The sequence below is a fragment of the Streptopelia decaocto genome (assembly GCF_964273445.1).
Source record: "Streptopelia decaocto genome assembly, chromosome: 3".
NCBI lineage: Eukaryota > Metazoa > Chordata > Aves > Columbiformes > Columbidae > Streptopelia > Streptopelia decaocto.
This window is the reverse complement of record NC_138656.1, coordinates 23,145,050-23,158,340: the sequence shown is the minus strand read 5'-3', so window position 1 is coordinate 23,158,340 and position 13,291 is coordinate 23,145,050. Positions and strand designations below refer to the sequence as shown.

Sequence of the window (13,291 nt, the reverse complement as noted above, 5' to 3'; positions counted from 1 at the left end):
CTGTACTTTTCCTTCTTGATGTAAACAACATTAAGCTAGTTAACACAGACCACTGGATGGGGACAGAGGTCACAGTATAATCTCTCCATTTCAGTACGCTGAGATTAATGAGGACAGCAAAATACTCTTCTCTGGTTCTTCCATGTGATAGCATTTTTCTGATGACATCATGGAAGGCATTCTAATATTGTGATATATGAATTACTTTTCAAAAGCTCAGAACTTGAGATGTGCTGAATGTGTTGGCAAAAATTCAAGCATTTCTGAGCCTAGGGAATGTGTGCCAGCTCATGAGTAATGGAAGCATTTTAGCTCCTGACCTGACAATTGCCTACAAAGAGATATATGCTCTGAACACTGCCCCCTGAAGGGCTCTCCTCCCCCTTTTCTTCTCTTCTCCCTGTCAAAACCCCACCAGCAAACTGGAAAACCAAACTCTGGACAACAGCACAGAAGCACAGCTTTGGCAAACTTCCACAGTAGTTCTGAGAATAAGGGTACAATCCTTAAGAAAAGCATCAATTTCCATCAAAGATAATACATGTGGGATGTGTAGTTTGATCTGTAACATCGGTAGGAACAAAGAGTAGACAATACAGAAACAAGTAGAAGTGACACAATCCATAATATCAAACCCAAATGCTAACAAATGTTCCACAAAAGAAATGGCTGGGGAAAATCGCACGGGGTCAAGTCAAACAAAGAACTAAGCCGCACCACTAGATTGCCTGATGGTGTTCCTATTAAGCAGAACTGCCCTCCCCATTATGCAGCACTTACTGCAATTAAGTATAGTTCAGCATAAATTAGTTCTCTGGGAAATGACCCAATCATCAGGTTTCATCAATTAAGCCTTTCTTGTATAAACATAGTGTACTGTGTATAGAAGACAAAGTCAGTGCAATTTTCTTTGCTTATCCCACTGAACACAAGTCTCAAAGACATCTAGAAATCTTGATAAATCCCACATTTATTGCTGTGTTTTCATTCTCCTTGGTGTAACATATATATCAACTTTGTTGTTGTGTTTCTTTCAAGCACTTGAAAGGAGTTGTCTCTTACCTACTAATACCCTAGTGTAATAACCACCACAGCACTGATGTTTCGGTTGCACAGCATGTATCTGACCACCACAGCAAACCCCTGGTGAATTAAGAATAAATGGAATGTACTTGTCCTCGCAGCACTGGAAGCCAGGTTTATTGTCGTGAAGAATCCCATTACAACATACCTAGAAGTAGTTTAAAAAAAAAAAAAAAATCAGTAAGGCAATATCTATTAAATAGAACATAATGTGTTCTCTGGCAAAATAACATATATGAAAATGTGTACAACACATCCCACTACAGACAATAATATGACTGCAGTCTAATAAAATGTAACTTGGCTAAAATCCTGTGCCCTCCAGCATTATCAGACTTCAATAAACTATTGTGTCTTTGTCAGAATGCTGATGTTTTGTGGCTTTCAACCATACTTCACCTCAATAAAATAGTTGATTAATATGAATCGTCTTCACATGGTGAAGGCTGTTTGAGTCTTTCAGTGTGGAGTAGATTGCAATATGTAGCTATAATCCACCATCACCTTATCCTTTTCTTTTCTCCCCATTTATTTATTCATTTGTTTGTTTGTTTATGATGAAGCATGTAATCTGAAACCCTTACAACTTAAAAAACAGTATTTCCCAATATGAACTCCTGGGTTTTCTGTCACCTAAAAATAAGTGGTATTTTCTTCTTATAGCACATGATCACTTAGTTATCACCACAGTTCTTCAAACAATGTGATCTCAAGAGAATTGCATTTATATAAGGATTTTTTTTTTCAAACTAAAATTTACATTGAAATGAATTTTGAACAGGCCTTTCAACTGCGAACTTCTTTCTAGGTTCTGTCGAGAAAATTATACGCTTGAACAATCAAATAATTGTTTGTACACTTACTCCTGTGTCAATGGAGTGGCATACTGCGTATACAGCAAAACATATAGAACAGTCAGTAGAATCTTCATAAAAATTGGAACCTTAGAACCTACAGTCAGTGCAATTTGTACGAGCCAGAAGGATGCCTTTTACAGAGAAACAGCAAATGCAGTTGGGCAGTGCAGCACAGATGCTAGAGCAGAGTTGCTCCTTTCTTTTCTTTTGACATGAAGCACTTTCACCCCTTACTTTAGCCATGCCCTAAATCAGGTTATCTTAGCAGCAAATAAGATATTCCTTTGGGAGAAGCTTTTCTTCACCTAGGTACTTTCATAACAAAAAACTTTTAAAAATGTATATTACTAGGCACAGGACATCTAATTTTTATTACATTTATAGTATTAACATATATATACAAGAAAAAATATTATTACTTTTCTAAAGTCATAAACAATTTTTTACTGACTTCTACTTGAATACATGATGCTGTGTTTTATTCAGTTTTGAATGGCCTTTACTCAGTCATCCTTGGGCGAATTAGGTTAGGTTCTGAAGTTACAATTTACAATACATAAACAAGACATAACCCAAAACTAACATGACGTAGAGTAGAAGGTGTTCTTGTTTTCTCACTATACTTTCAGGTTTTATAACCTTATATGCTTTCAATTGTCACACAGTTTTCTGTTTTTCCAGCACACTTTCTCATTTAGCTTCTGTTTTAGACGGCAAAAGCAGCTGAATTTTGTCATTTTCTGTTGAGGAACTTTGAATCTCGGTAGGTCCTATTATATTATTTTGCTGTCCACCTTGTCACTGGTAATACAATCCAATCTATGAATTTAATTAACCTACTGTTCCTCCTTCCAGATCATTAGTTAAGATGTCAAATAAAACTCTGCTTTACACCTCTTCTCTGCTTCCCATCTTTTGGATATTTTTTTGGCTGGCATGCACTCCAGGTTGGCTCCAGAGCAACATAGATTACCTGGCCTCTGTATTTCTAAGTCATTTAAAAGCATTCTTAAAAACATCAAGTTAAGTACTATCACACCACTGTCCTCAGAGTAGATCGCATTTATCAACAATTCTTGTCACTTGTAAAGAATGGCCTCTGTCCTGTCCTTTTCACTGCATGCTGAGCTTGAGACACCAGAACCAGCAAATGTTCTATGTGCCTGCACAAAAGGAGGCCAGAAATATGTTTCTCACACATTCTTTGTCTCAATCTGTGTGCCCCTTGGGATTGTGTCTCCCTCTGTGATCCTGTACCGTTTCCTTCTTATCAGTGATGCACACCACCCAGATTTCACCTGAACACAGTCCTTCTATCTTTCAGATAGAGAAACTTGCACATCTTTGGCATTATCAGGCTCAAATGCCTGAGCAGCCATTTTACTTCCCATACGATGTTTCCAGTTTTAAGAAAGGCCCTTTCTCTTGTGAATCCTCAATAGAAACACCTGCTCTACATCTTCCACACAGACACTGGGAGCGCCATTTTAGTACTAACTCTAAAGCATTCTGGTTGGAACATTATTTGTAAGATTGCATTATTACTGGTGTCTCTCCTTTTCCTCCTTAATTCCCTCAAAAAATCCCCAGGTATGTTACAATAGTTCTAGCCCGAACTTTCCTTAATTAATAATTATTTAAGATCCTCAGTATTTCTCAATACCCTATACACAGCTTCCAAAAAGGGGTCCAGCCGGCTCTAAATTACATTCAGTCTCTCATGGGGCATTACCCATTGATATAGTTGATGCTATTGTTATGTAGCTCCATAACATCCTCTGCAGTCGGCTGTAAATTGTTAAATAACACTTTTTTGGCAGTCCTCTAAAGATAGTTAGTTTCTATTTGCATTGATATTCAGCCCCAGGATTCTGCATTATCAATCCATAAAATAAAATGCATTCAAGTAATGCTAAAATTCTGTCATTGACAAAGAAGAAAAGCAGATGGATTGAAAGTTATAGTGGCAAAAGGTTATTATTATCTCATCCTCTTAGATCTAAAAGTGACAGACTGTGTTACTACGTACATGAAAGCAGAAGCCTCGTAGCGATCAGATACAGGGACACCAACATTTTAAGCAGGTTGGAGATCTCACCCTCGTACAGAGGGTTGAACGCTTGACATATGCTTGCTAACCAGGAGATCTTTACTGTCTATGGAGATGATATAAGATGTTCATTCTTAGCTATCATGGTAGACTGAGTTACATACAAATCAGTCCTGTAGTTATTCTCCCATCCAAGCCTAGTGAGGGACTGTGACCCAGGAGCAGAGGGACTGGGAAGGTCTGGGCATAGAGAAAGGCTTTTTACAATATCTGAGAAAGGCCCAGTCAGCCATGACACTAGCGCAGAGCAACTAGATGTCAAATATGGCAGGCAGGATTACACAATATTTTAGCAATTTTTAAGAAGACTTCAAACTTATCTATGCAACTCTCTTTTAATTAAAATTGTGTCATCCCTGATTCCTCTGCTTGCTGAAGACTTTGCAGAAGGATATTACCTGGCCTTGTGGACACATGCCAGTTAATGTAGGACTGATTTATCCAAATAAACAGATGTGCTAGGCAGCCATGTTTATCGTTCTTGTCAAATGCTTGCTGCCAGAGCCACTTTGTGAAATAGCAATTCACAAAGCACTCTAAGGAATTCCTATTAGCTACAGGAGTTCATTAAAAAATTTCTGCCAGTGGAGCAAACACCAGAGTAATGATTGACCCATCATGTTCTCATGTGAGAAGGACTATTTTAAATTAGCAAGGCTCATTCTTTTTTACTTAAATTATCTCTGAATCTATATAGACACACTTTTTTGCTAAGTGTACTTAGCCATTTATTTTCTCAGCCTGCTGTTCTCTTTTGGTAACTGGTACAGCCTTAGATCTAAAATCCATGAGCAGAAATTACTGTTATTCTATTACAAATCACTATATATTATCTTACCAAAATGAGTTTCATTTCCTGTCTTTTAGGTGTGTTAGAACACACACTATATGTGAAGTCTTACCTTTTTAAAGGTTATCTAAGCCTGAAAGAACTTGAAAAGAACTTGCACAATATTGCTAGCATTAATAGTAAATTTTACATAAATATTGATGGAATATCCTTCACCAGTGTCGAGATGCGCTCGTTTTCACTTCTGAAAATCACGCTTTTGAAGCTAGCTATCAAGCCACCAATTCCCTCCACCTGTCCTCAAGCAAAAGAGTCCTGCTGCTGTTTTTAACAAATGACACATTAATTATAGTGAGTAAAGGGGCAAGCCTGCACTTCCTAGTACTGACAGAGTTATATTTGATCAGTTCATTAACTGCAGATTTATACAGCTTGTTGCTACTGAAAATAAAAAGTGTTGAAGCTGTTTGAACACCTTCAGTCAAGAACCTTTTAACCATTGATGTTCATACTCTCGATCTATTCTGTATGGAAATTATTAGCCTTTTTGCCATTGTTTTAATTCCACTTTTACCGTACCTGTCATATTCTTTTCAGTGTTCACCTCAGGATGCCAGTAACAACAGGACACTTCAGTAGCTACACAGATAACACAGGAATGACTTCCCATCAGTACTGAGATCATGCTCCCTGATGGGTGGAGCAAGGGCACATTCCCTTGTTAATTGAAGTACATCTCTGCAGATCTCATGATATGTGCTCTGTAAGCTGATGTCTATTTTGAGATTTCAAACCTGTATAGAGTTATAGATCACACCTTACTGAAAATACAGCTATAAAAATACTATCAATTTTGGCAGCTTGGGAACACCCAAGCAGCACAGGTCTGTTACCGTAAAAGGTACACAGGACATAGGGACACTCCCAACAGCTGACAAAATTTATAATGAGAGTGTGTTCTCAGCTTTTCTGCAAAACTACACACATAACCCCTACCCTTTCTAAATTCTTTCTGAACTCAAGGATTATGAATCCATCCAAGTCTGATTACAAACACCGGGGTAAGCTTACCAGGCACAGCACTGTGTTAGCTATAGTTAAAATAACAAAGATTTCTAACACTGAAGCAGAAAAACAGATTAACAACTAGAAACAAGAAGCAGGGATCTGATGCAAAGATGATTTCAGATAGCAGGAACCTTTTTTGGTTGTCATTAGGCTGAATATAAAGCCCATATGAGCCCATGAATGTGCATGTACACATGTAGTTAAAAGGTCATTTTTTCTTTTAGAGATTCCAAACCCAGCTCTAAGCAAGCTGGTTTATTTACACAGCACAGCGCTATGCAGAGATAATAACCTGGAGCCCACAGGCAGCACACATACACCGGTGCAACCCCACAACCAAGCTATTTAGCAGTGCCTTTCTGATCTAACTGTGCTACCCAGCTGGACCCAACCCAGCCAATGTTAGCAGAAGGGTCTCTGCATCCTGCCCTGCTGTGCAGTCAAAACACACCCTTGTATTCCTCTTACTGAAACCCTTTGTTTTCTGTGGATGGAGGGAATTATATATTGGTGATCTCTTATATAGATGAGAAATGATAACAAATCTCTCATTTTCTACAGTGCCTTGCAATAGCAAGCTGATGATGCCAAATATAACCTATAAGGAAATATAAATAAATAACCCAAGACATATCTCCAAATTACTTTTGTATGAAAGGCCTGGTTTTCCTCTCACTTTATACACCTGAATTCAAGGAAATTTTAAGAGGGAAATTAGAACCATTATGTCTTGTACACAGGGTGCAATAAATGACCTGAGCAAAAATGAGAACTCTACAACTTATTTGTCTATTGGAACTATGTAGTTAAAATCTCTCTGCTTTTGCTGCACAGTCTGCCACCAAATGAACAAAAAAAACATGCTTATTGTTCTGGATCTGAACATTACTTAAGCTGCTCAGCATTTAATTCTCAGTGGCATCTTTTCCTGTTTGGCTGTACCATTAACGCATGGTGAAGAGCAGCTGGCATTGTGATAAGAGGCTTTCCTTTCAGAAAGAGCATATACTGGACAGTGTTGCTTTTCTTCAACTGTTGAATCTAAAGGGCACATACTAGCACAAATGCTTCCACAATAACTGGCACATATTGACGTAAACATGTGACAGCGGGCTGCCATGTAAGGTCTTACGCAGTCCCTGCCACAGACTCTGGTTGACGAGGAGGAACATGGATGTGCCAGGATCTCTGTAGATGTCTCCTACAGATATTTTGGATGACTGGTGCTGGTAAACATAGCAAACCAGACAAAACATTGAGAGGTAAATTTTAACCAATTCACCCACAAAAATCACTCCTCTGTCATTTTATGTACAAGTGCTTCCGTTTCCTGTGGACCTTCCAGTCATTTATTTTCTGTCCATTACTTAACTAAATGGTACCCAGTCTCTGAGATTACAGAGAGACTATTATAACAAAATAATGCAAAATTACTTAGAAAAAATAAGAAAGTCAGGAAGCCATAAAAATAAATGGACACTCTCCAAGGTCAAAGTTCCCATAAATGCATGAAGGCTGAAAAAATGAAAATGGAGAAGAAAACTTTAAAAATTAATATAATACAAATTTAACTCACACATATGCCAAGATTTATTAAAAACTCTACCATGCTAAAAACCTGAAATAAGTAAATTTACCTTTTAGAACAAGGGACTACCCATAATTCACTCACAAGATTTCAGGAATATGTATGTTTAATACAGCATTGCTTTCAAGGGATCTCAAAAGCTAAAGCTGTGTTGGCTGGAATAATTTATATTTTGACTTGAACACCTCGCATAACTCACTTCCTTAATTACTGTCTTGTCTGACAGGGAATCTTGTGTACACATATTGTTTGCTTTAGTCATGGAACATGTGATGATGCCTTTGACAAATAGGGACACTATTTCATTACATTAAATCTTACTTTCAAACTAAGAGTTTTCTACCTCATTTGTCAATAAAAACCATTACAGACTCCCGCTACGCTATTGATCCTACTGCTAAACAGGAACTCATATGAAGATTAACCTGAAAATAGCCATAATTTAAAAATACATCTGAGAAATCACAATGGATCCCCTTCAGAGCTGCTCATCATTGTCATGTAACAGCCACCCACTTGTAGCTGAATCTAAACAGATTGTCTGTACTAGAGAATCTCATCATTAAGCATTTAGCCAAGGAAGAATTTGAGTTGAGGTAAAAAAACAGCAAGTCATGTTAATAACCAATATTTGCCATGCAGACTTTGAGGAATGATTTCTCAGACAGAGAGAAGCTTTATAGCTTTACTAGCTTTTTTGAAACTCTACATACACCCAGAAAATTTCCTATAGCCTTTAATTGGCCCAATGAGATCACTTTATGCCAAAGGAGCCATGTGAACCTCCATCATGTGCTCCACAGATAGCTGAATACTTGAGCAGACAAAGAATCTCCTCTAGTAGTTTACAGTGTGTGATCTATGGAACGAACTGAGCACAACTGGTTGTTCCAAGTGGGATGCAAAAATACATAGAGACATGTAGATATGTCCACCATGTAATTTGTCACAATTAAGTTCGATCTGTGGATTCAAGAGGCTGGTACTGAGATTCCTCACACTTCCATTACATGTAGCTTCTGAGATTTACTTCGGATCAGATACAGCCTGATTCCTTGGGATGAACATCTGCACTACATATGTGGAGCAAAGCTTTCTGAAGGGGAGAAACTTCAGACAAGTGCTTGTGAAGTGAGGTGGTCCACAGACTGAGTGGGAGCCTGAAATCCCCATCCAGAGCTGAAGCATATTTGAAAGGTTTTTGAAACACAGGTTCTGGCTTAGCTTCCTGTGCAAGGGAAGTTTAGTTTGCATGTATTGAAGCTGCTTCTACCCTGAAGCAGCATGCAGCAAATGAAAACAATCTCAGGATTCACTTCAGAACTGCACCAAACCAAAGCGTTAATGCAAGACACATCCATAAATGCTAACCAGTTCATTTCTTCTGAAAGGAGAAACTAAGTCAACAATCACAGACTTAAGACAACAGAATCACTTGTCATCAGCTGACTCATATACATCGGTGGAGATTTTTGCAGAGATATCCCTGTATTGAGCTTCAAGTTTTAAAAGTTTCAAGACATGTATCAGAGCCTTGATTTTAAAATATAACAAGAAGCAGAATCCTCCACTTCCCTTCCTCTGATACCTGAAGAGGTTTGATTTACACACTTATTCTTAAAAGAATTATTTTTTATTGCATCGCTAGCTTAAGAACTCATGCATACCTTCAACTCTGGATTATAACACACTTCTCCACAGATATTTTCATGCTGTTTACATTCTAATGAGATGCACATTCTATTACTTTTGCTGCTCCTTGGAGTCTTTGATTGGCTACACCTCTGCCATGCTTTACGTAAAAGTTCATATCCCAGGATAATGCCATTTGGTTGTCCTGGTGATGCCCAGTTGATCTGAAGAGATCTACAATAAGAAGAAAAGTAACATTTGTTAAATTACTGAAATAATTTATGTTTCTATGGATACTTACATCAAAGGATTGGCATGTAACAGCTCCATTTTACACTAGATCACTTGCAGTGAAATATTTTGAAGTGTCCCAAGTGTTCCTCTGGATGGTGAATTTCACAGCTGCTTTAATAACTGAAAGGTGTGAAAGTTTGAAAAAAAGTGTCAATGTGTGCTAATAATCTGGAAAAATAAATGACAGATGCAATCAAAGTCCTTAAAAGTTGCTATTTAAAAGAAATCTCATTCACACTTCTGGAAACTTATGTGTTAAAAAGTTTCTAATATTTTAATAGTGGTAGGAGAAAGGATTCAGGATGCCTTCCTGATGCTCTATCAAAGGTGTACATGAACTACTGTCCAGGCTGGTGTGATCATTTCATTCTCAGATAAGAACCTGGTAGAGGACGGGCAGATGGAGGGCAAGAGACCACCTCCTGCTCTCTGAGCTGTCATCAGTGCAGCTCACTTACAGTGTGCTCAGTCACCATTTAGAACAGATTTGAATACTTCTTGCCTTTTATCTGTTTTCAAAAACATTAAAAAAAAAGTTGCTTTGACTGTATTCTTCAGCACAGAATTAAAAGAAAGAACTCATCACAGTGTCAGTAAGCACTAGTTCTGTGTTTAAACAGTTTCATTGACATAAAAGTAGAAGTAAGAAATGCAAGTGTTTATCACAATTAAGACTCAAGATTTCTGACTTTGAGCACAAAAGCATGACTGCAATAGCCTGCATAAGACTGTCTCCAAAACAAAATCCTGTTGATTTTGGATTTGATAACAGACCATAATCAGTTTATGGAAAAAAGTATCTTAAAGGAAAAATCATGTTAAACTGTAGCATGCCTGTCATTACTAATAAGGTGCAGATAGTGGCTCCAAAATCTCACTTAATATTACAATTAACAAAATAAGTCAGAAAGGATATTTGAAAAATAAATTTGCTCTTTTATAATGTACACATTTTACATTGGTATTTCAAATGAAAACATAATTTCTTGCATAATCACTGTGGAATGTTGCATATGACACAAATTTCTTTCACTATGACCCCCTTTGGGTAGAGAGACAGAGATCCTACTGCTACATGTAGATCAATAGGAGGATTGACAACATTGCATAATATAGGCTCCAAGTATCTCTTTTTAATCTCCATGTCCCAATTACACAGCCACTGTCAGAATGCCAGTGACATCATAAATTAGCATTAATTTAAACTGAAGATGTTACAGTGAAACAGCAGCTGCTGAGATAAACTTTGCCATCTTACCAGAATAAAAATAACTGAACTATTATTTCACTCCTCGAGGTATAAACAGAGGAATAGACAGAGAAATAAGCCTTTGCAGAACAGGAATTAATGTCACCTATGAATAGGAGACTTGTAGTGTCACCATTATAATTCCAAGGTCTTCATCTGAACCATAGATTTAATTCCATATTCCGTACATGGCTATTTTGTATTCAGTGCATATTTTACCACATGCACACAAACACGCACACAGGTCTACCTTTAAATAGTGTTAGAAGAGCTAACCTAAAAACTTAGAAACAGCAAAATATGTTGTATGAACTTCAGAAAAAAAAAGATAAAAAGGAAAAGAAGGGTAATACTTCAACCTTTATAAATGCCATTGTAACTCTCTCCTGGTCTTTGCACAGTATAGATCGTAGGAGCAAAGAAAACATTCCCAGCCATATTTTTGAATTATTTGCTTTTTACATGTTTCATGCAGAAGCTCAAGTGTATATTTTCAAAGTATTGTCGCAGGTTTTGCAGTTTTGCAAGTCATATTTCTCTCTAAAATAATTTCAAATTAAGCCTAGAATTGATGCAATGATTTGAACGTTTGTCTTTTTTGCAGGGCTCAGCATGTATTTGTGTTAGTCTCATCACATCCAAGTGTTAAATTTTTAAAAATTACATCAAATCTAAGATTAAAAGACTTCAGGAGCTGGAATTAAAAAAAAAAAAATCACAGAAAGATTACAAGATTCACCTGACATTCTTAAGACAGGGAACACTGCTATTGTTAATGACCACTAGATAAAATACTTTCCTCATCAGGATATCACACACACTGAGCAACTGCTTCAGCATTATTGCACAAGAGTTAACTACCTGCTATATCACAGACAGCAGTCCTAACGTAATTAGAGAGGCAAGATGCTACAGTACAGAATGTCTGATAAATAGGATTATGCATCTGTTGTCACTATAAACTTCTTAGAAAAAATATTTCTATGCCTTGTTTTTCCCATTATTAAGGTAGAGAGAGTGATCAGATTTCCTCCATGGAAACACTATCTTGAACACTTTAGGGAAAGTGCTATAGAACTAAGCATCTGTGAGAAACCTTTATGTTTTGCCTGTCCTCTAGCTATTTCTGATCATCTTGCCATAGGTTGCCTGGACGTGTCTCCACAACAATCTTCCCCAGCATTTCATGTTTACTCACACAGTTAGGAATCTCTTACTTTATTTGTACTTTCCACTCATTTTCCCAGCATGAAAAATCAGACTTACTGGTCTTTAGTTCCCCTGAACCACAATGTCTCATCTTCCATTCCTCCAGTACCAAGACCAATGTAAAGGATATTTTACACAGCACAGTAGTTTCACACTATCATATTTGAGTAGTTTCACACTATCATATCCTTTAGAACTCCTACGAAAATACCATCATCCCAACAATTTATCAGTAAATGTTTTACCAGTTTGCTCTAAAATCTTTCTTACTAACATGTTAATTAATCCAGCTCATTCACCCACAAACAGCATCTGAAATGGAAACCTTGCGAAGCTCCATGACACTGAACGTCAAACAAAATAACTGACCCAGATTTTCTCCCATGGTCTTATCTCTTATCTTCTCTGAGCTTTGCATTAGAACCTGACCACTGTTTCTGGTTCCTCCAATGCGCATAATGGGCCCTCTCTTTCTTCATGAAGCTCTGAAGGATTTTCCCTAGTTTATGCCACATGGTGTTTTCTGAGCCATCAACATTTTAATTAAGCCCTGAACAGAACTTCTGGCAGGGTCCGTCTGCATTGTGCCTCAGTATTTGGAAAGGAACAAAGCTGCTATTAAGTATTACTATTAAGAGAAAATTAAGCATGCTGTATTACAAAGAACACAAGAAAGAAAAGAAGTATTTTAAAGAGAAATTAAATTTAATCCACTAGACAAACTTTAAGTTGGCATCCATGTGCATGAGGTACTCAGAGAACTTTCTAATCTGTGCAATAAAATACATTACTTCTCCACAGAGACAAACTCTTAGGTCTTAATTTAAAAAAAAAAAAACACAAACCAAACCAAAACCAACCAACCAAACAAACAAGAAAAAAAAACAAAAACAAACAAACAAAAAACAAACAAAAAACCATACTTGATATTAATAGGATCTGTTCCTACCTAATGATGGCCGAAGCCACTTCCCTTCAAAAACATCCCCAAACCCAGATAAGAAACATAACACACCAGAATCAGACTTCAGAATCAGATCCTATACTGTTTTCTACTTGAAGTTTGGCATTATAAAATAATCTTTCTATGACTGCGACCTTTTGTGCCAAGTTTCAGCCTGAAGCTGAGTTATTAACTGTAAGGGGTGGAAAAGTAAGGTATTTGTAATGGCTCCAATGGTATAACCTTCATTAGAACAGTGTGAATGGAGCTGCTATCAGAAAGACTTCTAAGAAATTGGGGGGTGAAATTATAATTTATGTCATGTAGCACCTTGAGGCAAACTTTAAAACAATTATTTGTGAATGCTACAAAGACATTATCCTACAGCATTTTCATCAATAATACAGCCCCCCAAACTGATTCAGAAGAGGGAAAAACACCGTGATTCCAATTAAAGACAGGAAACTG

At 37.2% G+C, this 13,291-nt stretch overlaps 1 protein-coding gene across 1 annotated transcript in view; it reads right to left on the bottom strand.

The window, feature by feature from the left end:
• The window catches only part of USH2A (usherin), a 383,410-nt gene that overhangs the window by 90,642 nt on the left and 279,477 nt on the right, over positions 1-13,291 (bottom strand). Inside the window, exons 47-48 of the mRNA XM_082050056.1 lie at positions 9,164-9,362; positions 1,063-1,231 (exon numbers count right to left, since the gene is read on the bottom strand). Of these exons, the coding sequence (XP_081906182.1) occupies positions 1,063-1,231; positions 9,164-9,362 (368 nt within the window). The remainder of the gene's footprint in view (positions 1-1,062; positions 1,232-9,163; positions 9,363-13,291) is intronic.